This window comes from Equus przewalskii, chromosome 1, assembly GCF_037783145.1.
Source record: "Equus przewalskii isolate Varuska chromosome 1, EquPr2, whole genome shotgun sequence".
NCBI classification, from domain to species: Eukaryota; Metazoa; Chordata; class Mammalia; order Perissodactyla; family Equidae; genus Equus; species Equus przewalskii.
Genome location: NC_091831.1, coordinates 10,905,699 through 10,929,927, shown reverse-complemented (window position 1 = coordinate 10,929,927; position 24,229 = coordinate 10,905,699). Strand labels below are relative to the sequence as shown.

Genomic DNA, 24,229 nt, shown 5'->3' with positions numbered 1-24,229 from the left:
TGTCAGGTCACAGATGCTATAAAAATTTTGCCTGAATTAATATCACATGAGTTTGACATCTGAGCAGCATGACTTTTTGTTGGTTTTAAAATGGTATCTTGTTTGGTTTGGGAAGAAAATGAATATTAAAGTGTAGACTGAAATTTAATTAAGTGCTTTGTTATGAAAATAGAAACTATCACGACTTGCTGTTTGATATTCTGATTTTTTTTAACCATAAAATACCCGTATTTACTTTTATAATTCTGTTTTATTTCTGAATATGTTTGGGGCTACAGTTTCAAGCACATCTTTACAAACAGCACATTTTGGAAAGGATAGATTTTATTTCTAATAAATAAGAAGCCAGGTTGTAATTAATCATTATATTGTCTCCTTTTCACATTTTTTTAAAGAACCCAAGACATCTTAGTGGGCTACATGAGGACTTTGGATAGACGCAGCTTACATATAGGGTAAAGAGTATCTTGAAGTGAATATACAGAATCATTTTCATTAATTTGTATTTCAACCTTGGTGTATTTTCTCCTTCTTTAACTAATGACCAGTAATGAACATAATTAAACAACATGTAACTAAAAGTCTATTGAACAGTATTAAAGCTCAATACCTCCATAGCAGCAGCAGTATTTAGCTATGACACACCAGCTAAATGAGGAGGAGATCACGTGACTGGGCCATCCACACACTTGTCAGACCTCCACCAACTACTGTGAGTGTGTGTGCCGGGTCCACTGTGAGGTTCACCGATTGCATTTCCATGGAAGATATTCAATATATATTCCAAAAAAGAACAAAAATGAAAAAGATGCTCCTTTGCCTTGAACGGTGCTTCTAACCGCACTGAGATGGGATGCCTATGTCTGTGAAACATAGCTCCTTCTACCTTCTGTCTGTGGCCATTCAGCTGAGCTTACACTGAAGTTCATTCCCTGCCAACCAGACGATGTCTTCACCTACCACCTCACAGTAGTCTTAATCTAGGACAGTGATGACACAGAAAAGCTTGTGACTGCTTCTCGTTGCCCTAGAAATCAACCAAGGCATCCCAGAGGCTCAACAGTAGATAGTTGAAAGTCTGAAAGAAGGCCAGAAAGCTTAATGGCTGGAAAACAGTACTTTGCAGTTCTGAGAATGAGAGATTAGAGGGTAGAACTGAGAGCAGATGATCAAAGGAAAAGAGTGAACGGCAACGATGTTGTTCATAAAGCTGGCAATAGATAGGGCAATGGCTAAAACAAAAGACACCGAAGAGAAACAGCAGGAGGCTACAAGAACAGTGGAAGTGACCAAAAGTGCTGTGAGGAGAGGAGGCAGTGGGGGTCTATGGAAGGATCAACCAGCAGTCCAGACCCCACCCTCACACCCTCCTTCGGTGACAGACTCAGAATGGTTGGATCTGAGTGCAGAAGAACAGTAGGTATTATTTTCTTTCCATTTTTTGTAAAGGCAGGAGAATGTTCATGTATCTGGAACAAGTGTAGCACAGGAATGAAAACTCTGTGCTTTGGAGTCACGCAGGCACATATCCTGCAGCTGAAACTAACCCTGGGACCTTTGACAAATCACTGAACCTCTCTTGGCCTCAGTCCTTCTTGCCGAGAAATGGGAGCTAATGAGTAACTGCCTGAAATGCTTGTTCAGAAGATTATGTAAAAGAATCCATTTAAGTTCCTAGCACAGTGCCTAGTGGATAGTAAACTCAATAAATGTTGCTATGGAAATAATGTAAGAACATTGTAGGGAAGAAAAATATAAAAGCAGAAATGTCTTTTAAAGAAATTAGCTTAAAAATTATTTAAAAGGCAAATATAGTTTTGTTTTTTCCAGTTCTGTTGTAAAAATCCTTCTCTTTTGCTGCTAAGGAAAGTCAGAGAAAGAGTATTTACAACCTAAATTGCTAAACATAGAACCTATTTGCTAACTAAGCAGGTTAAGAAATAAGAAGTTCTGTGGATGCCTAAATGGGACTGTGCTCTATCTTAAGTGACAAATTTCTCTAAGTTAAATAACAAAGAAACTTTTGGGGCTGGCCCAGTGTTGTAGTGGTTGAGTTTGCATGCTCCGCTTCGGTGGCCTGGGGTTCACAAGTTCAGATCCCAGGTGCGGACCTAGTACCACTCATCAGGCAATGCTGTGGTGGCATCCCACATAAAATAGAGAAAGATTGGCCATAGATGTTAGCTCAAGGCCAGTCTTCCTCATACACACACAAAAAAGGAACTTTTTTGCTATCAAATTGTTTCATTATCTACAATGTAAGGCTTTGAGAAGAATCATGAAACATGTTATAGTTGTTGGAAATTGATAGCTTATAAATTATATTTATTGTTAATAATTTTATGGATAACAACTTAAAATGGACTTACCAACTTTGAAAACTTATTTTCTCATCAAAGTTCTTTGTTCTACCAACAATATACACAAACAGCGGTTTGTGGAATTTGAAATAGCAACTCAGCCTCCCCTCTCCAGTGTTAAAATAAAGGTGCTTCTGACAGTCTCAACCTCAAACGCAGTGTGGCTCTTCGTTTATACTTGTATCAGAGAGCATTCCTTCTTTGCTTCAAGGAAAGATGGAGGACGTTAAACGCATCGTAGGGTCCTGCCAATTGGCACAGAGAAACGCCTTTTCTACATATGAAAAGTGAGTCCCAAAGCACCTCCCTAATACAATTCACACCAGAGCATGTTTCCTGCAACTTTTGTCCAAATCCTAGTATCATTTCTCTTTTTGACCTTCCAGACTGGCCTGGGCCAAAAAGACTCAAGACCCTCGGATTGCAGTAGGTTCCCAGTCCCCACTAGAAAAGAAGATTCAGGTGAGGAAATACATTTACCATGAACTTTGGAGCCAGTAATACAGTCATAAAAAGTTTACCACCAAGGTGTAAAGGGCCTGAGTGTCTCAAGGGAGAGTGCTTTGCCTGTTATGTTTAGTTCAGCATTTGGTTCACTGACCACCAGTGGTGCTGGCCGGATAGCACTGAACAAAATAAACACAGCCCGTGCCCTCACAGGGCTTAGTCCACTGAAGGACCTGGACATTAAACAATTACCAGAGATTGTGACAGTGTCATGAAAGGATGGGATTTTTTTTAATGAGTATATGGAAGGTCTGAGGAAGTGATGTTTAAGCTGAAACCTAAAAATTATATACATAAGGACCATAGAGCTGCTACATTGTGTGTTTGGGAGTATTTGAAGGAAGAGCACATGAAAATACTCAGGTGGGGAAGAGAATATGGTTTTTGAGGAACAGAAGTCAGTGTGGCTGCAGCAGGGTGAGCAAGCAGTGGAGCTGAGGTTATCTGAAGAGGCAATCAGGAACCACATTATGTATGCCATACTGGAATTTGGGATTTTCTTCTAAAAGCGATAGGATGCTATCCCAAGTTTCCATACAGGAAAGTGATGTGCTCAGATTTATGTAATACAAAGATCACTCTGGCTGCTGTGTGACTGGTCTGATGGGGCTGAGGGCAAAGGGAGAAAAGTGTGGATTCAGGGAAGCTGGTTAGGCTGCTCCCCTAGGGTCGGGGCATTTTGAAGTTAGAAGTGACAGGATTGAGAAGGAGGAAACTGAAGAAAACACTTAGGAGCAAGAGCCAAGTGGAGCTGTCTGGTAGACAGTATCTAGGTCTGAATTTGAGAGGTGTGCACAGGGTAGCCTTGTGTGCCTCGACTGTCTTGCTCATCTCTTATTCCCACTCTCTAGAGCAGTGCTGGCACATGGGAGGTCACCTTGTTGAATGATTGAGACTGTCGGTGTCCAAGGAAGCCTAAATGTAACTGCACTCTATCTTAAGTGACAATTTCTCTGCAATATTTTCTGCATTATATTTAAAAGACAGAACCAGCAAAGCAGGTGAAGGTTGTGGGCGTGAGGTAGGAAGAGAATGAGGGGATATTCATTCACTTTGGATATTCAGCTAGTGGCTGGAATAGTCTAGGGGTTCCAAGATAGCCTTAGTCACATGCCCCTGGCCATAGCCTGGAAGCCAGAAGTAAAGTTATTTCAAAGAGGAGAGAGTGGTCACCTCTGTAGGATGTTGAGAGGTCAAGTATGACAGGGACAGAGATGAGACCACTGCATCTGTCACTATGGAGATCACTCATGACCTACACGAGAGCACTCTCAGAGAAGGAGGGGGGACAGAAACCCAATAGAAGAGGATTGAGGGGAAAATGTGAGGGGAGAAAGTAGAGTGGAGTTATGGGTAACTGCTTCAAGTTATACTGTGAATGGGAGCGAAAAATGGCTAGAAGCTAGAGAGGGATGTGCAGTAAAGGAAGAGTTTTCCTTTTCTCTTTAAAGATGACATATACTGAAGCACATATTTATGCTGATGGAGTGGATCCAGCAGACAGGGAATTGTGATGAAGCAGGAAAGGGAATCTGATCATTGCAAACTGACGTTCTTAAAGCTCAAAAAGCACAGGTGGAAAAATCAGCTTTTGATAGATGAAGGGGCAACGTTTCCCTCCTAAAGGCAGGAAGGCAGAGTCCAGGATGACGCACCGTGGTTGTCCTGGCAGTGGGACGAGGAGGGTGCCCCTGAGTGGCTGCTTCTGTTTTCTCAAGGAGACCTAAGGCAAAGTCTTCAACAAGGAGGGAGTGCTGGGGGGAGGGACTGCAGGAGGGTTGAAAAGGAAGACATGAAACACTGTTAAGAGACCCAAAGTGGGGCATGGTGCAGGGGTGCCAGGCAGGGCTGACAGCCACTTGATATCTGTGCCATGGACTATATATAATAAAGGACGTCCAACTTAAAAAGTTCTAATACTTTCCTTTGACAAGAGTTTAGGTGGTGTCCATTCTTCAGAAGTGAGGAAACTGTTAGCCCAAAAGTTTCAAAAGGAGAATGAAACACTTCATAAACTTAAGGCCATGTCTTTTGACTTCCGGTTTGCCAGAGCAGAGGCATACTACTATCAACGATACCAAGAAATGATGCTGGAAAACCCATGGAAATACAACATGATTCCAAAATGGGAAATTAAAAAAGAGGAAAAGAGACCACAAAGTAAAAAAACAAAAGATGCTAAAAAATGGGACAATGTAGTGCCTGAGAGGGAACTGAACCAGATAGAGAAACACATACACCGAGCCGAACGAGCCAGAGGCCTCAGGGACCACAAGTATCGACTACTCCCTCAAAGAATTCCAAGTGAAACACTTCTCCCCAAAATCTTAACACTCGAGAAGGACAAAAAGACTGAAACTATCCAGAAAACACCCAAAACTAAAATCAAAAAGCACAAGATAGCGTGGGCAAAGAAACAGATAAAGGGACATCGAGAGCGAATGATTCGAGGGAGAGAACTCACAGAGCAAAGAAATGATAAAGGAGCCGCTCAGAAACTCTCTACCTGGGGTCCTCCTTTCTGAAAATCTCAAGCAGAGAAAGAGGAAGTGAAAGAATTTGAATGGGTCACAGCCTATCCAATTGCCCAGCCTTACCAGGAAGAACTTCTAGAAGTGACCGTTCTGATGGAAAAGTCAAAAGAAGAGGATCAAATTAAAAAACCACTCCGAAGAGAGGTCTTGAGTATGCCACCGTTTTTGAGAAGTCAACTAGAAAAAAATAAAGTTTAAATTGTTTTCTAGATTATTGTATTTCTTTTTTAGCATACTTTCATAGTTGTTAGTGCAGTAAAATCCTATACCCCCTAATTTTCTTTCTCAGTACATCAAACTGGAAAGAAAAAAAGTTAAACCACAAGCACAGCGTTCAGAAGTATTTCACCTACCTGTGTAACTACCTCAAAACTTAGTGGCTTAAAACTACCACCTTTTTATTATATCTCACAATTCTGTGCCAGGAATTCAGGCAGAACTCAGCTGGGCAATTTTTCTGCCCCACGTGGCACCAGTGGAGCTGCTTGGGGATATTCAGGTGATGGCTGGGCTATTCTGGAGAGTCCAAAGATCTCCTCCCCTACATGCCCTTGACAGCGTGGACTAAAGGCTGGACTTAGCTGGTCCCTCTCTCTGCCTCCCCTCTCCATGTGGTTTCAGAGCCATGTGGTAGTTGGACTTATTACATGGTGACTCAGGGCTTCAAGAGACCTGTCAGACACCACAAGGCTTCTTATGACCTCGCCTCAGAAGTCCCTAGCCAACATCACTGCTGCCACATTCTATCGCTCAAACAAGTCACCAAGACAGCGCAAATTCAACACTCTTCCTTTCAAAAACGTTTGCAGCCATTTTTTAATCTAGCACTCCAAGACTCTGAAAAGTCTATCACACACCTCTATCCTTCATTATAATTTTCATTGTTCTTTTATGTTAAAACTGCTCTTAAAAACTAAAGTATTTTTATAAGGAACAAAGCCTGCAGTTTCACAGCTCCTGAATTGATCTTGACTACAGAGCCTGGCTGCCTCTCTGCAGAGGTAAACATAGACAGAGGATGTGAAAGCCTGTTACCACTATTATGCAAAGAACACATTGTCTTGTGTTGTCTCCAGTTCACCTAAAATGTAACAGACGTCAGAGACCTAAGCCTAAGCTCTAGCCCTGCTAGAGATCCAGGACTCTAGCATGTAGCCCCTCAAGGGGAAAAGAACAATGGAAGAAATAAAACAAAGCAGCACATGTCCAATTCCATAGGATAAAAGCAATATTGAGAGTACGGACTAGAGAGCAGGGTGGCAATTTATGGGGGATGTGGAGCCCGAGGAGGCACCTCAGAGGATAACTCCTTAGGCAGGCAGAGCAGTTAGGAGGAAAGCATGGCCCAAACTCAACACTAATGCCTACCTCCTGCCAGCCACCATCAGCACGGGAAATGAGGCACAACCTGGCCCTGGGGGGACTCCACAGGAAAACACGAGCAAGTAAACAACGTGAGGAGCACACACAGGATGACTGTGGTAAGAACAAGGTGCTATGAAAACACAAAGTTTTGGAAGAGAAGAAAGGCTTGGGGATGTGACATGAGTTTGATTTTTTAAAGATAACATGTATTAGGTACTTTTTTTTATTATGGAAAAGTTTAAAGAAAAAGTGGCCCATGATCTCCCTGTCCAGATAACTTCTGTTGACAATTTTTAAAAATAATGAAAAAGTGCACGATTAGAAAATTCAAATAATTACAGAAAGGTACAAAATGCAAAGTAACAGCTTTGTCACCTTGGTTTGTAAAAGGTAACCACTTTTAAGTTTCTTACATAAGGAGAAACTGACACAAGAAGAAAGTAGACAAATGAAAGAGGAAGGCACTCTGTTAAACACACAAGCTTGAAAACTTAATGTTAAGACCACATGTTGTGTGATTCCATTTATGTGAAATGTCCAGAAGAGGCAATTTATAGAGATAGAAACAGGCAAATTTAGAAAGTAGGTTATCGGTTGGTTAGGGCTAAGGGTGAGGGGAGTAGGTAAGGGTGAGTGGCTGCTACTGGGTATGGGGTTGGGGGAGGCAAGAATGTTCTAAGATTAGATTGTGGTGACGGTTGCACAACCCTGTGAATAGACTAAAAAACAATGAGTTGTACACTGCAAATGGGTGAAGAGTACGGTCTGTGAAGTACATCTCAATAAAGTTGTTTAACCAAAATGAAAGAAATGGCTGGAGTTTAGAGGGGACAGAGTGAGCCTAGAAATGTAAGCAAAGCGCCTGATCATGCAAGGCTTTGAGTCACTGAAGAGCTCAGGCTTTTCAGATCTCGAAGGCAGCGGGGAATCACTGAGAGACTGTTGAAGATGTGGAAGAGATCTGAAGCACAGGAAGTGGGGGCACCAAATGGGTCTGTGGCAGAAACCCAGGAAAAATGGAAAGAATCAAGACCAAATAGGAATCAGTGACTGATTAAGGTAGAGGTTGTTGAAGGGAAAAGAGAAAAGAAATCCTAGGTTTCTTTCTGAGCAATATAAAGTAGTAAAAGTACCAGCATAGGGATTACAGGGAGGACAGATTTGGGGGCTGAGTTACACATATGTTTAATACGCTGTCAAATAAGCCATTGGTTCCATATATCTGGAGCCTCTTAGAGAAGTTTAGTCAGAGTTTTAGGAATGTTCAGGATACAGATGTAGTATAAATCATGAGTAAGATGGTGGAAGACGAACCAGGGAAAGCATAGGACATCAGGATGTACAGTTTTCAAGGAGTAAATTTTCTAATGCACAGCATTTATCCATTGGATTTAACAGGTCGCAAAAGAACTGCTAATAAATTTGGCATAAAACAGCCTCAGCAGAATGGTGGCAAAGAAGGCGCTGCACTGCATGGTTTCAGGACTGACAAAAGGGGAGATAGCATGTGATTCTTTGTTCAAGAAAAGACAGAACAGTCACTTGAGAAGGGTCACAACGATTGTTTTCAGATGAGAAATGAGCATAGTTGAAGGGAAAGCAATAGATATGGAGGGGGGATGACTGACAGAGCAGAGACCTGAGGATGCAGGAAGAGCTAGAATCCAGAGCCTTCCACACAAGAGACATCTCCACCTCTTGATCCCAGAGAGGAGGAGTGAGAAAAGATGGATGTAGAAAGTTGCGGAATGGGAAAAGGAAGCAACTAGGGACTCAGAAAACATCAAGGACAGACCTGAAGGCTCAGCAAAGACGAGAAGTATGGGTGTAGCATTGCTCCACTCCGTTATATGGTTTCCTCTGTGGCGATGAGCAGCTCTGTGTGCAAAGAGAGGACTGCTGGTGAAATGGATCCAGGGGGCGCTGCTAGGAAAGTAGTCCAGCCTGGCTCGGCAGAGGACTCAATACTTTCCGGTGTGTAAATCACAGGCTGAGTCATAGGAAATTGCTGATATTTGATGTTTTACTTAGAAAAACAACAATTTCATGTGGTTCAACGTAACCATAATTTGTTGACTTGACTACTTTACAACTAAAGAGATGTCAAAAGAACGATAATCTATAAACCATTAACAACCTAACTAAAAAACTTCCAATGGGACACGACTAGGGAAAGGAGAAACCCTCCCATGATCAGAAAATAAAGAGTAACTACAATTATTTGTGAATATGGCAGTGAATTTCCTTTAATCAAAGACAACCAGGACAAATTGATTAACTATCAAAAGCTACATTTTACTAAAAACAATCTGTCTTTAAAAATGTTTAATCATACAATATATACAATACATGCTGCTTTCCTTTTTGGATCTCACTATCCATTTGAGTCCTAAAAAGGGAAAAAAAAATAGCTGGTTAACAGTTTATAAATGATAAATCAAAAGTTCATTTAATATACATAAATGAAATCTAACTAGTCCTTCCTTAGGGAGTAGGGCCCAGGTTAACCCACATTACGTATCTTATGTCTGTTCTCTTTCCCTCAATTATCTTGGGACAAAAGAAGCTCAATTAAGTGAGGCACGTTAAGCGTTTACATTAAGTACTAAAAAGCTAATTTTAATATCAAAATCATAGAAAATTTAAGCTAGGAAAAAGAAAAAAACCCTTAGCAATAATCTAATTCAAAAGCCCCCCATTTTATAGGTAGATTTATAGATAAAGAAAATGAAGCTAAGTGAAATTAGGTGCCTTGCCCAATGTTTTAAAGTCAGGGGCAGAGCCAACAGAATCCAGGGCTCCTGATTCCCATCCATAGCTGTGTGTAGTAGAGAATGCCAGACCATTACTAAGATTTTCTTTTAGCAATGTTCTCCTTCACAAAAATGAAGCATTATTTCATAGCCTAACTCAAGTTTCGGAATTGCCCATTTAGTAACATCATTCCAAGGTAATTCTGTCCTAATCCTCCTTTTCCACTTTGTACCTATAAAATAAGCAAATCTAATAGGACAGAGAACAAAATTGATGGGAGGATTCAATATTCCACTTATCTAATTTATCACTTTGTTGGGTGGGGGGAGCCAAACCAAGAACAAACTCCTGCTCTGCCTCTATCAACGGCAAATCTTAATAACTCCAAGGTAATTAATCCAAAGAAGGAAATTTGCAACCACTAGGTCCTGCTCTGCCTTTCTCACCAGTACACACAGTTCTAAGAATGGGGCACTAGAGGGAGGCAAAATCCAAATTTCACCAGAATGTGAAAAAGTAGGATGGTTTGGAATGCCAAGTCAAGTTTAATAAAAATGTGCAGCTGTCCCATAGGAAATGTTACCTTCAGCTAGCGTCAAGCACTTAGCCTCTGCTGGCTCTGGCCTGAAGCAATCACAGGCTCCGAGATCTCAAAGGTCTTCACAATCTCCTGGAAGACAACAAAGAAGATGTGGGCACTGGGTTACAGCAAATGACGTCAGGGACAGAACTAGCCCGGAGCAACAAGCAGAGCTTTACCTCCCAGTCTCGATAACTCAAAGCTATAATTCCTTGATTCCTAATTTGGGTGTTTTGGTCAATGCCCTCACTTTCTTCGTTAATATTAACAGGCTCTGTTTAAAAGACAAATTTTCAAAGGTTATCAAATCGGAAGAGGTAATCTGAACAGAAACTGATAATAGGAATGAAACCTGTATCGAAACGATACTTATCATATGACATACTTATCAGGATTTCATGCATCACTGAGTTGTTGTAGGAGAGTAACACATTCTAATCATTTGAAAACCTCTGCACTAGCTATGCCTTAGTGAGTCCAATATGAAATTGAGGATTTTTAAAGTAACAAGAATGGCAATGCAATATTTCATTCTCTGCAGGAGACCTTAGAAGGAAAAGAGTGATGGAGAGTGTGAAACTATTAACTAAGAATTAAAGATTCTCTCAGGGAGAGGAGACAGAGCTGTCTTCAGGAAAAACAGAAAGAAGGAAACTACAAAAATAACTGCAATTACAAACTTTCTATATTAACATTTGAGGGAAATTATATTATTTCTTATTAATCTTTACAGCAGTAGATGTTGAGTCAATGACATAGATGAATCCATTGGTTTTAAACTATGACCACATTTTCAGTATTTTCAGCTGAGCAAGGCACAGCATTGTAAAAGTTTGTTACCTAAAATGAAAGCTTATTTACATTTAGTAAAAAACATTTCAGAAACTCTAAAAACAAATATATTTTCTCTAAAAGTAATTTTTCTGAACATAGTATCATTTACCTATGATTGGCAGTCGGTCTTGGTCAAGTCTTATTCTTGCAAAACCATCCTAAAACACAGACATGATTTTAGGAGAAGACTAAAATTTAGATTCAAAACCTATTGCCATGGGATGAAACATATTACTTAATTAGAAAATTCTATATTTCAGACAATCAGGATGTATCATAACAATAATGAGGAGATTACAAGGACAAGACTTCTCTAACATCTTTACTTTCTTTATCTATCAGGTTTCTAAATCAGCTTTTCACCCAGACATAGCCTCCATCCTGAGATCTCTAAATGTTTTGCCTCTTTAACTGATTCAGACATATTTCTGAATACTCCACATTTTATTATGCATAATTATATCATTTACTGTTGGCAAAATATGCCTTTTTATCATTTCTAGGAAAATACTTCGGTCAATATAAGATTTTTGCCTAAGTGTAAAATCAAATTCATCTTACGTGTGCAGGAATGCAACCTGATATATGACTAAAGACAGAGCAAATTTCCATAGTACATTTTTTCTGAAACTTCTATTAAGAAATCATTTCAAACTTCAAGAGTTACAAGACTACTGTAAAGACCTGTTATACATCCTTCACCCAACTTCACCAATTGTTCGAGTTTGCCACATTACTTTACCACTCTCTCTATAAATAAATTATACTATTAATTTGTATGAGGGTAACCACAGGCAACCTGTCCCTGTCCCCTGATACCTCAGTGTCTGTTTCTTGAGAACAGGGATATTCTCTTACATAACATGACAACTATTAAATCCAGGAAATTTAACATTTATACCAGAAAGTTAGCTAATCTATAGTTCCATATTCAAATTTTGCCAATTCTTTCACTAAATAATTTCTAAAACATAAAAGCAAGCACACAATTTTTTCGCTTGTTTCTTGTTTTAGCTCATTTCTTCTGCCTACACGTCAATTAATGTTTTGCCACAATGGGTCTAAAATATATACTGGTTAGGACAAACACCTTTGCCAGCTCCCATCTATAGATTTATTATTTATCCTTTTAAACGCATATAAAAACAAAGAAATAATCTTAAATCTTACCCTTATAATGAAGGAAACATGAAAGATGTTCTCCACTGTGCGGGGGAAAGAATGTGGATCAATCACAAAGTCAAAGAAGGACATAGGAGTATCCGCTATGGACGAAAGAGGAAGAAATTCTTCAAAACGGGAAAGGCAATTTTTGCTTATCAATAAGACCAATACTCTCTAGTGTTAGCCAGAGAAAGGTAATGGGACTTATCCTGTTGTGGGAATGTAAGCCAATACAACCCTTGTGGAGGGCAATTTGGCATGTCTATTAAAAATACGTGTGCCCACTGACCTGCAACCCTCTTCTAAAAGCTGTCCTCCAGAAGTATCGATACAAGTGCACAAAGCTGTGTATGAGATTTTTCACTTCAGCCGTTTATACAAGAGTAAAATGCTATAAAGAACTTCGTCATCGACTAATAGATTTCTTAAATGTGTATTATGATTAGCTTTCAAAGAAGCATTTAAAAAAACAAGGAATCCCAAGTACTTATATACTTATGCGACTGACATAAACATAAGATAATCTGCAATTATACACGTTTTACAAGTGGCTACCTCTGGGGAGTGAGGCGAGGTGGAATAGGTACTTGACTTTTTACTTTTCTCACTTCTATGGCTTGTTTTATTTTGTAACAGACAAAGTACCCCATCTTTTAAAACTAACAATGCAAAGTTACTTCACCAATGTTCTCACATGGGATTTCTAACGGGGAGAAGGCTCACTAAATACATATGCCAAGAAAGAACCAAAATAATTCAAACACCACATATACCTGAAAGTGCCTTTTAAATAGAAATAATTTATCATTGAAAGTGACACGTCTAACTGATAAATACAAACTTCTCCATTTTGAACTTGGTATCATACTTACGATCTTCTCGAAAATATGTTTGCAACAATCCCAAGATTCTTTCTACTTCTTTTTCTGTTGCTTCTTGATGAGATTCTTCCATTCTTTTTAGCTGAAAATATAAAGTAGTCATCAAGCAGACTGACCTACTTGCTTGCCTGTTAACCTTTTCTGCTCTCTTACACACCCAAACTCCTCTAAAACTCTTTTATTGGGGATTGCTAGCAGTTTTTATCCTCATCTTAAAATTTATAGTTAGGGGCCAGCCAGTGGCACAGCGGTTAAGTGCGCACGTTCCGCTTCAGCGGCCCGGGGTTTGCCAGTTCGGATCCCGGGTGCGGACATGGCACCACTTGGCAAAAGCCATGCTGTGGTAGGCGTCCCACATAGAAAGTAGAGGAAGATGGGCACGGATGTTAGCTCAGGGCCAGTCTTCCTCAGCAAAAAGAGGAGGATCGGCAGATGTTAGCTCAAGGCTAATCTTCCCCAAAAAGAAAACAATTTATAGTTAAAAAAAATTCTAGTTTCAGTAAGATTTTTACGTTAAATTTTTAACAGAAGAGCAACATTACCAAACCAATCATTTTCAGGTTAAACATAAAATAGCAAAATACAGAAAGGGAAGTTTAGAACAGTAGTTCTCAACTGGGAATGATTTTGCCCCCCAGGGACATCTGCCAATATTTGGTTTTCACAACTTGGGGAGGGGGGATGCCACTGGCATCTAGTGAGAAGAGGCCAAGCCAGCTGCTAAACATCCTACAGTGCACCAGACAGCCTATCACAACCAAGTTATCCAGCCCCAAACGCTGACAGTGCTGGCACTGAGAAGCCCTGGTTTAGGAGAACTGATCCAAACTACAGAAATGAGTTAAAACCAAGACAAGTGGGCAATCCAATAAAATGTTTAAAGGCTTAAATGAAATGATGAAGTGGCCGATCCTGACTCCAGACCCTACAGCTTAGAAAAGATGGCCAAATTGCATGTCCGCTACATTAATGGCTATTTTAACTGGAGGTGTTTTACAAAGCAACATTTAAAAAACAAACCTGGGCAGGCATTTCCCGACGTTGTTCTATCATAGGAACTTTTCTTGGGCGATCGGTTCGTGGCTTTGGCACAGGGAACTCTCCTTGTATTGAGCCCAACCTAATGAAAAATATGCTTTCATGTCTGTTTATTTTTTAAACAAATTTCACTACCTGAAAGCAGTTACCATAGTATGGGCAAATTCAGACCAAGCCTCAGTTATGGTGTGAGCTGACATCAGACCAAGACTCTTGTCAGGTTTGTGACATCGTTTCTGCTCCCTTTGTGTTTCTAAAAGAACTCCTGGGAGCTTTACTCAGCCACAAATACCTCCTCAAACACCTTCATATTTTGCTTTGAACAGTAAGCGAGTGAATATGCCTGTGGTCTCCCCAGCTAGCCTACTATCTATTTTGCAAAGCCAACTTCAGAGATCAGAGTAAGGATGAGCATGTGGGGAAGGGGAACAAACAGCTCCACTGGAGTTAACAGCCTTCTGACCGGAGGAGCCAGGGCAGAGGCTCACAGAACACACCTGTCTTAGGGTTACAGGTCAAGCAGCGGCCAGGGGATTCCTTTCCCTTTTGGACCTCCTGTACCCCACCCCTCATAAGAAGCCCTAACGTAGACTAAAGCTACAGTAATATACGCATCATGTAAAGATCAAGGCCCCCCAAAATATGGACCCATGTGGAGATCAAAGTCTACAGTGCAGAGGGACAGATATATTTTCATGCATACAGATCCATTTCAGCATAACATGGTAGATCCTACAGTGCTGTACCAAGAGTATTACTCAAGTGCTGTGAGAGACTCGGCCGGAGATAGCTACCTGGCTACGGGAGTGATCTAGTTGGGAAATCTGATCCGACACTGATACCTATCTGGGGAAGTTACTGGGGGCTTCCAAGTCGGAACCTATGTACAAGTACCCCTTACCAGACGGAAAAAGGTAGGGGAAAGGACATTGTAGGCCAAGGGAACAGCAAGTGCAAGTGCACAAAGTTGTGAGTAATTCACTGTGGCTGGAAGTGGAGCTGGATGATGAGACAAAGTTTAGTAAGTCACACCACAAAAGGCTATCTTTAGATCCTAGGGTTTATGATAGAGCCTAGAACAGCAAAAAACCAAAGATTTGGACTTTATCCTATAATAAAGAAGTCTGATCTCTATGCTGTATTATATTTAGTGGTTCTGGGCATCTGAGTTACCCAAAGCCTTGTTAAAAATAGACGGCTGGCCCCACGCCACAGACCTACTATATCTGCATTTCCCAAGCCCTCTAACCGAGATGTCACCAACCTCAGGAAGTTTAGAAGGGCGAATCAGAAGAGGAGGAAGCAACCTGGGGGGTCACCCTAGAGAAAGAATCTTCTGGGGAATATGACCAATGTGTGTGAGGCTGTCTTACAAAAGAACCACTAAGAGCTGTTCTTAGTTTCTCCATAGGACTGAGCTTGGAAATTAAGACAGAAGCCAGTTTCATTTGAGTATAAAGAAAAACTTTTCAAAATTAGAGTTGTATCCAAAAAATGAACTGGCAGTTTATGTGACAGTGACTCAAGTAGTCTTCAAGTATAGGTCAATGATCATCCATCCAACAGGGAATTATAATAAATGGCACTTTACATCTATTGGTAGAATCTTACAATACCATCCATAGGAGGTATCATCCTCCTACATGATAAGGATTTTAAAGATGACAAAACAAAGCCCAACTTTATGCCACAGACCCAAGTCTCACATTCTAGAAAGCAAAGGAGCCAGCAGAGGGCCTTGGTAGGGAGGTTCTTGCCCATGGCCTTTCCTGCTTAAATTAAGCAGGATGAGGTTCCATCTACATCAAGATTTCATGAACTTTTGAATTAAAAGTTTAGAAAGTCTCCAAACAATGGCATCATGATTGTCACCTTGACAACACCAAATAATTTTTGTCCCTATAATAAAGAACAATTTAAGGTTTACAAATGACTGGTCTGTCAGATTTTTAAAATAATCTTACAGAAAGTGGAATGTATGGGTTTTATTAAAGGTGTTTTCTGCTGTTTTGCCTGATATTTTCCAGGAGTCATAGACTATGAATTCAAAATCAGAACTATCTTCATCACGGATGAGTTCTTCAGCTTCTAGCGGATTTACACCCATATGTGTCAGCTACAAAAATGAAGGGAAACAAAAAACCCCAGTTAAGCCACAAGCAATCATTCACCACATCCAATAATTTGTATCACTAAACTTTAACAGACCGGAGACAAAGCCAGTTTTCAGTGTCCTAACATGTTGGCTAAATTTCTTATTATAAAGATAATTTTATATATAAATTCCTATTTTCAAAGGTAACTTCTTCTGGCAGAAAATATTCCTCAATGCACTTAGAACCTTTTGGTGAAAAATTGAGATGACCTAGACCACTGGTTCTCATCCAGCCCAATTCTGCTCCCCAGGGTCTTCTGGAAACATCTGGGGACATTTTGGTTGTCACAACTGGCTAGGAGGGTGCTCCTGGCCTCTAGTGGGTAGAGGCCAGGATGCTGCTCAACATCCTACAACACACAGTACAGGCCCCCACAGCAAAGCTCACCCAGCCCAAAATGTCCATAGTGCCGAGGCTGGGAAACCCTGCTCTAGCCCGTTGGCAGGCTGAGGGGTTTAGGTAAGCCAAAAGAACCAAGCCCACTGGGGATTTCTGGATCACAAGTAGTTCATTTTTAAAGTATTAGGAAAACTGTACTAGCATAAAAATATAAAATCACATCCCAAATCAAAAATTCCAGACAGAATGGGGAAGTTTAGCTAGCTTTCAGGTTTCCATTTTCAGCCAACTTCCCAGAGACCGCTGGTCAGCTTGTGTCTCAGTATATCCAGGGAGCAGTGGCCTGGCATCAGTGAGACAATCGTTCATCTTAAAATTGCCTTCCTGGGAAGACGTGACAGAAGTCTAATAATTCTCTTAAACTGTCTCACAGAAAATGTATTCTATTAAATTTACTTTTAGCAAGGTACACTTTTATTACATTATAAAACTATACAATACCTACAAGTTAGCAAATTAAAATGGGAGTATCACATATAAACAATAATCAAAAAGCCCTCAGAGAACTTAACCCTATGAAAGGTAATCAAACTTTGAAGAAAAGAGAGGCTACAAGATCCCAATCAGAGGTGTGGTCAGCCCCACTCCGTTCCCCGGCCGCCCCATCCTATGACATGCTTATTTCAGTTTTTGTCTGGTCAAAACTGTCAATCTTTTCTCCATAGTCTCTATATTTAGTGTTACATCTGGAAAGGTCTTCCCACCCAGAGACTAGACAGCTTTTAATTTAGGGTTTTACACTGAATGCTTTAAGACTTCTGGAATGTATTTTGATATGCTATTTAAAGTACAGAACTTACCCTGATAAATAAAAGTAATTTTAAAAAAGATAACCCAATATACAGTCACTTTATTTATTGAGCTGTACATTAGTGTGCCTTTTTCTAAATGCATTATACTTCACAATAAAAAAGTTTTAAAAAGATAGAAAATTTTAAGGTGTTAAATTTAAATTAAAAAATTTTTAAGGTTTTAAAAACTACAAAAATCTCATCAGCCTCATACCTTTACAAAATAATGAATTTATCTGGTCAGACCTCATGGTACTAAATCATTTTAATAACCATTTAACAAACATCCAGTCAGAAATTCAATGTCCTAGCAGAAATGCTAGAAGAGAGGTTGGCTCAGTGTAGAACCAAGAAAAAAAATGCCAACAGAGTAAGATACGAGGTCAGTGTCATGGTACTTTTTTGGTAAATCCATCAAGGAAAAGTTTTAAAAATTTCCGGTAACAACCAAACTTATGAAGAGGCAAATAAAACAACAACAAAAAACCCAAAAAAGTAAAACCCCAATCATATCTGTATATTTCTGAAATATTCTCAAAGGCAGACCAAAACACGCTCCCCGCACCAGGCCCAACTCATCTTCAGCTGAGCTCTGCCACCTGCAGTGTGGGCTTTTGCCCAGCCAGGACAAAGGTCCCGGGTCACAGAACACTTATCAACTGACAGTTCAGGAAAACCGGGCCATTTGTAAATAAACATAGCACCCAGAGTCTCAGAACACTGAGATTTTCAAAGTGCTCTGAGCTCCCCCCATATTTTCCCCACACAGCTCTACTGTCTGTTTAATTTGGTAAAATCCCTTTGGAGGAATCTGAGACCAACAAAAAAGGAAAAGCGAATCAAAAACCCATTGACATTCGGATATAAGCAAAGTAGATAATTATACGATATGTGACAGATGAAACATTTTTTAAGATTCTGTAGCTTTGAACTTACTAGAGTTTCAACATATCTTAACATATCAAACGAGTTCAGATCAGAACGCAGCTGCTTTGCTTTCTCTTTGCCCAAATCTGACGCCAAAACGAGAAAATGGGCATCTAGGACTGCTTCTCTTGCTCGGGACACTATTCAAAAAAGAAGGAAAATCCAGGCATTACAAAACACACATTATCCACAGATATTTTCCCTAAATTTCCAAAAACAATCGCAAACATTCCCGTCTCCCTCTAAAAACTGGCTCCCTGCCCAACTTACCAAAACCTGGACTTGAGGCTGACCAGTCTTCCTCCAAGCCAGCTCCCTCTCCAGCTTTCCTACCCTGTGAACCAAACCACAATCTCTTCTAACCCCAGTTTAACAAAACCTCTATCATCTCGAACACTGGCTTTGCCCTTGACTCCTGTCACCCATCCTAGTCACTATTATCACCTGGGCTCACGGTAAGTCAAACTGAATGCCCACGCGGTGTAAGGCACTGTGCCTGGCCTGGTGGTTTGTTGACCAGCAATAGGTCAGCTGTCAAGGAGCCTTAAGTGAAATGCTGGTCATGCGCTAGGCAGGCAGCAGGAGGTCCACGCCTCCACATGGCAGCACAAACCACGAAATCAGCAGTCTCCAGGCAGCAGGAAAGTGACCTCCGAGGACGGATGATCAAAACAGGTTTGAGGAGCTGGCCCCATGGCCGAGTGGGTAAGTTCGTGGGCTCCGCTTCAGTGGCTCAGGGTTTCACCAGTTCGGATCCTGGACACGGACATGACACCGCTCATCAGGCCATGCTGAGGTGGCGTCCCACGTGCCACAACTAGAAGGACCCACAACTAAAAAATATGCAACTACGTACTATGGGGATTTGGGGAGAAAAAGGAGGAAAAAAAAAAAGACTGGCAACAGTTGTTAGCTCAGGTGCCAATCTTTAAAAAAAAACAGGTTTGACAGAGGACATGGGATTTAAGAGAAGCTATAAAGAGAACAAGATTTAAATAAGAGACAAGAAGAGAATGGGGCAGAAAAACCGAGGATGAAGTTTGGAAAGATGAGGGAAGGGCCCACTGGAGGAAACAGCAGGGCTAAGGGGACCGGGCTCAATCAGACCCAGTAGGGAACAGAGAGTGTGAAAGAGTGCTCTGGGAACACCTGCAAAGGTGAAAAGGAAGCCAAGAAGAGACGAACACGGCAAAGTTCAAGTACAGAAACGCCGACGCCGGCTTGCTCCTTGAAGCCATTTTATTTGAATCATCAATTTCGTGAACACTCTTCAGGCTGGTGAACTTGTTGACTCCAGGTTTTGTTTTTAGACACTATTTTTTTTCCTCAAGTTCATTTTGGAGGAGTAACTGCGGAAGTGACGCTGCGTGAGCGAACGGAGCAGAGGCAGATGCTGACGACTCCCTCCCGGGGTGTCCTCGGTCTCCGTCACCCATTAGCCTCACAGCACGAACTGTGAGAAAGTGCAAACCTGTCACGGATGGCTTTAAGGCCTCTAACGAGTTAAAACTGAGACGATCAAATCCATGAATGCCAAGGACCTAGAATCCTGTGTCTGCTGACCACCTCTTACAGCCCAGCTGAGTGAATAATTCTGCCTTCAAGAGGTGACCCAGTCAGCCCAGGGGAAAAAGCTGAGGGGGAAACGATCTGTACATCCAGAACGAATAAGATGCACAGTAAGACATCATGGGAGTGAATGAGTCAACAGTAACCTTGGGGAGACTGGCTGGGGACGCAGGCGTGGGAGAGAAGAAAAAGCAGAAGCGGGGAGAGGAAGACTGGAACCCGGTGAAAGGAAGGGCTCCGTTCAGGAAGCGTTTGATGGGACTTATCGAATGTGGCAGACCACGACGGAGAATGATCAGGAGGCTGCAGCCAGAGCAAGACAGACCCAAACCCGAGAACAGAGAGACAGAAAAGTGCTAAAAGGGGACAACATTTAAACCAGTAGCCACACTAGGGAATGACTAGAAATAAATGTTCTGGTCCTGGAAGAACGCGAGGAATTGCGGTCCGGCAGTGCAAGTCCTGTTGACTCCGTACTGCCGCATTTGTCTGCATTCCCCGCTTCTGTTCCCACAACTGTTAGGGAGGGGCCCAGAGGGGAAAGTGGTCTGGAGACTTGTCCTACGGCTCTGTGACCCAGTGCCCACATCAGGTGGTACCCCTGACTTGTCCTCCGTCATGGAACAGACTGCCACCAGCAACACGGCTGCTGCTTTTAATTCAAACCAAGATGATTTTTTAAAGCCTCCCCACCAAGGTCTAGAGCTCAGTGCTCTGAGATTTCTCTCTCTCTCACACACACACACAGGTCCACCTGTAGACATGGCCGCCCCTACTGGGTTACAGGTGGACCAACAGCAAGGAGCTGGGGCGTGGGGGCAGGGGTGACTGGGAGGAGGACAGACAAAGAAACAGGATGTCAGAGAGCAGCTCAGTTCTTCAACTCATCCATTCAACACGTATATCCTGGGGATACAGCAGTAAATACAAAAATTAACACCTGACAATTCCCTAACCTGAACAAGCAACAGAAACACCCGGGGGGCTTGTGAAAACAGAGTGCAAGCCCCACCCCCAGAATTTCCAGTAAAGCTCTCATCATATGCTTATATGCAGGATTATCGCTACAAAGAAAAAGCTTCCAAAACTAGTAAAGCACTCTTATAAACGTGGGAATTGTTTGATGTCAATAACTTGGCTCTTACATAAAACTAATTAAAATTATTCTAAAACGTATAACAAAAAGCTTCCACGCATAAAATAAAGAATTACCTCCATTAAACAGAGTGTTGGCCTCTTCAAGAACCTCCGTTAATTTGTCGCTGGCATTCAGTATATCCTCTCGGTTTTCTATTTAAAAAATAGGAGCTTTGGGGAATGCGCGCATCATTCACGGACAAGTCGTTCACAAAGCGACCACCTGCAGGAAAGGCAAGCCCCGCCCCCTGCTCCCTGGGTCATTACTTCAAACACCTTTATCTTTTTAACTAAACCGCAAGGGAAGAGAAAGGTGACTGCACCCCTTAAGTAGCATGAACTTTAAAAGGCGACCCGACTCCCTGGAACCTTCACCCAAAGGGCTCCACTCCTAACAGAGGGGTCCTCAAACTCTGCAAGCCACGGAAGCCCCCCAACAACAGATGGGCGGGCCACCCTCACAGTTTCAGAGTGGGTAGGTCTGGGGTGCAGTCCGGGGATTTACATTTCTTAGTTAACGGGTGACGCTGCGGCTGCTGGGCCGGCGACCACAGGCTGGCACCCGCTGACTGCAAGGACAGGAGCCAGGGGTCTGCGTCCCGCCTCTCCCCTTTCCTGCCGTCCAGGCTCCGGTGAGTCGCCGACCGCGCCTGGCCTCCAGCCGTGCCGTCCTGCCCCTCGGGAACCTGCGCGCCCAGCCAAGGTCGCGCAGCTCGATCGACACGACGGAGGCGGGAGCACTCAGCGAGCCAACCGAGGCGGGGCCGGGCAGCGCGTGGCTGCCCTCGGGCGCCGCCGACCACCCGGCCGCGCGGGGCCTGCGCCCGGCCCCCGCCGCCGCCCGGCCCGCGCCGCCCCCGCGCCCCGCCTTACGTTGGACCGAGTTGATGAGCGCCCGGTACTGATGGCGGATCTGGCGGCACAGGCCGTGGTCGGTCTCCGCCTCCAAGCTCGCGGGGTCCACCAGCTCGTCCCCGGAATCCGACGGCTCTGCGTCCTCCAAGCTCGGGGCCTCCCTGCGCTCGGGCGCGGCGCCGCGGCGGGACACGGGCGACAGCGGGGACCGCGAGCGAGAGCGGGAGCGCGTGCGATCCCGGTGCGGGTCGCGGCCCCGGCCCCGGCCCCCGCCCTCGGACCGACGGCCGTTGCTGTCCCCCGACATCGCGCCAATTCGCCGCGCAACTTCGGAACGGCGGAAGTTCGCGCCAGAAACTGAAAGCCCTGCTCGGCGCGAGCGCCTGCTCCCCGCGGAACGCGGCTCCGGGCCGCGCGAGCGCACAGCGACGCCTGTGGCGGGAGGCCGGCGGCGGGGCGGCGGAGCGGGCCGGCACGGGAGACCCCGCGGGGCGCTGACTGCTGGTAGACAGGAGTAAGATCCCCCTACTCACACTATACAGGGGTTAGAATCTTGGTTGTCTGGTCCCCCAGGGTCCTTCCCCTTCCCGGGGTCTCTGGTTCCCCAGCACACAATCACGGGCTGGCAACGTCATGGGCACGCAGTGCGTTTTTTGATAGAGGCTCGGGCGGTTGATTGAGCAGGACGAGCCCTGGACTTGGAGACGAGAGATGTGGTTCTGCCACTCACCATCTGCGGCCTTAGTTTCCCTGAGCCATCATTGGGGGATCAAATGGGGTTTATGCGCATCTGGCAATCCCACTCTTGGTGAGGACAGAGGACAAACAAAAATCAACAAGGTTCCTTGACTTTCTCCTAATGAACTCTCTGTTAACCATCTGTTCTATCTACACCGTGGCATTTTACCGGTTCTCAAACTAAAAAATGGTAAAATACCTTCGAAAGGATGCAAGAAAGATGAAATTATATCCAGTATAGTTTTAAAGATAAATGTATGAATTTTATTCCATGTATTTTGGATGGTATTGCAACTGTTTTTTCTCAAAAGTTCTCTGGTGCTGAGGACACATTTTATTTTCTCAAAGGAACAATAGTATAAGTTGAGTTTTCTACACAAGTCTACAAAAATACCATTTTGTGCCTCATGCATACCCAGCTTGAGGTAAGCACTATTCATTGCTGCCCAATGGCTGGTACATCACCCCGCCCCTACTTACCTGGATTTCAGGAAACATATACTCTGGTGCCTGCTTTATTGGCTGAAGGGTGATTGGCCTATATGAGTCATGGTAATCTTGTCCACCTTCCCCAAACACTGGGCTAGGGATACACATGTGATCCACTTCTGGTCAGTGAGATATGAGGGGGCTTCCCATGTGAATGAAACACAAAGCCACTAGAAAAGAAAGCCTTTGTCCCCACTCTCATTCCTTCTTTGAGACAACGTGGTGCATGACATGATGGCAGCCATCTACTGCTGATGAGGTGACAAGCATGAGGAAAGACCAGAATGCTGGGGACAGTGGAGAGGAAGGATGGACATGGCTGAATTGCTGAATCAACTACCTACCTCCAGACTCCTTGTTAAGTAAGCCAATTGTCACTGTTTAATAGTTTTGTAGTTGTCACTTGCAGCTCAGTGCATTGGAACTGAAACAAATACTTAGCATTCTTCTAGGTGAAAATGTGTTCCAAGCTCCAGACAACATTCAGTTCAACAAGCTTTTGATGTGTACTGATAAGCCATACACCTTACAAAACACAGCAGCTCACAAAAATGGCTCAGACACTTGCCTTCGCCTGCCAGGGTCTCACTAGAAGAGATGTGAAGCTAAGCCTAAAAGTCATATGGACAGACATGAAAATCACCTTAAAATTCATATGGAAATACAAGGGATCCAGAATAGCCAAAACCATCTTGAAAAAGAGGGACAAAGTTGGCAGGACTCATACTTCTCAAATCCAAAACTTACTGCAAAGCTGTAGTAATCAAGACTGCTGACATAAGGATAGATATATAGATCAGTGGAATAAAATTAAAAGTCCAGAAATAAACCCATTCATCTATGGTCAATTGATTTTCTACAAAGGTGCCAAGACAATTCAATGGGGAAAGAATAGTCTTTGCTACAAATGGTAGTGGGACAATTGGACATCCACATGCAAAAGAATGAAGTTGGACCCCCCCCTCACAGTATATACAAAACTAACTCAAAATGGGTCAGACTTAAATGTAAGAGCTAATACTATAAAACTCTTAGAAGAAAATCTAGGTATAAATCTTGTGGCTTTGGATTAGGTAATGGTTTCTTAGATATGACACCAAAAGCACAAGCAACCTAAGAAAAAATAGATAAATTGGAACCCAGCTTTGTGA

General features: G+C 42.7%; 2 protein-coding genes across 2 annotated transcripts; one reads left to right on the top strand and one right to left on the bottom strand.

Moving 5' to 3' along the window:
* The first annotated feature begins 1,059 nt into the window (after positions 1-1,059).
* LOC139076923 (uncharacterized) lies at positions 1,060-5,610 on the top strand. The gene is made up of 3 exons (XM_070582061.1): positions 1,060-1,416; positions 2,747-2,822; positions 4,802-5,610. The coding sequence occupies exons 1-3, from the start codon at positions 1,196-1,198 to the stop codon at positions 5,390-5,392; spliced, it is 888 nt and encodes a 295-aa protein (XP_070438162.1). The 5' UTR covers positions 1,060-1,195; the 3' UTR covers positions 5,393-5,610.
* A 3,376-nt stretch (positions 5,611-8,986) lies between these two features.
* Positions 8,987-23,905, bottom strand: NSMCE4A (NSE4 homolog A, SMC5-SMC6 complex component). Its single transcript, XM_070581956.1, has 11 exons — positions 21,870-23,905; positions 21,072-21,149; positions 18,300-18,430; positions 15,982-16,133; positions 14,000-14,099; positions 12,971-13,061; positions 12,105-12,199; positions 11,044-11,092; positions 10,280-10,374; positions 10,104-10,190; positions 8,987-9,155 (listed from the first exon to the last, which is right to left on the bottom strand). Exons 1-10 carry the CDS (start codon positions 22,156-22,158, stop codon positions 10,116-10,118), a joined length of 1,155 nt encoding a protein of 384 aa, XP_070438057.1. The 5' UTR covers positions 22,159-23,905; the 3' UTR covers positions 8,987-9,155; positions 10,104-10,115.
* Between the last annotated feature and the right edge of the window lie 324 nt (positions 23,906-24,229).

Coding starts and splice junctions, on each gene's coding strand:
- LOC139076923 (XM_070582061.1), top strand. CDS start 1,196: ATGTTGTTCATAAAGCTGGCAATAGATAGGGCAATGGCTAAAACAAAA. Junction 1,417..2,746: donor GATCTGAGTGCAGAAGAACA/GTAGGTATTATT, acceptor TTGACCTTCCAG/ACTGGCCTGGGCCAAAAAGA. Junction 2,823..4,801: donor CACTAGAAAAGAAGATTCAG/GTGAGGAAATAC, acceptor TCCTTTGACAAG/AGTTTAGGTGGTGTCCATTC.
- NSMCE4A (XM_070581956.1), bottom strand. CDS start 22,158: ATGTCGGGGGACAGCAACGGCCGTCGGTCCGAGGGCGGGGGCCGGGGC. Junction 14,100..15,981: donor ACCCATACATTCCACTTTCT/GTAAGATTATTT, acceptor ATTTTTCATTAG/GTTGGGCTCAATACAAGGAG. Junction 13,062..13,999: donor GTCGGGAAATGCCTGCCCAG/GTTTGTTTTTTA, acceptor TTATATTTTCAG/CTAAAAAGAATGGAAGAATC.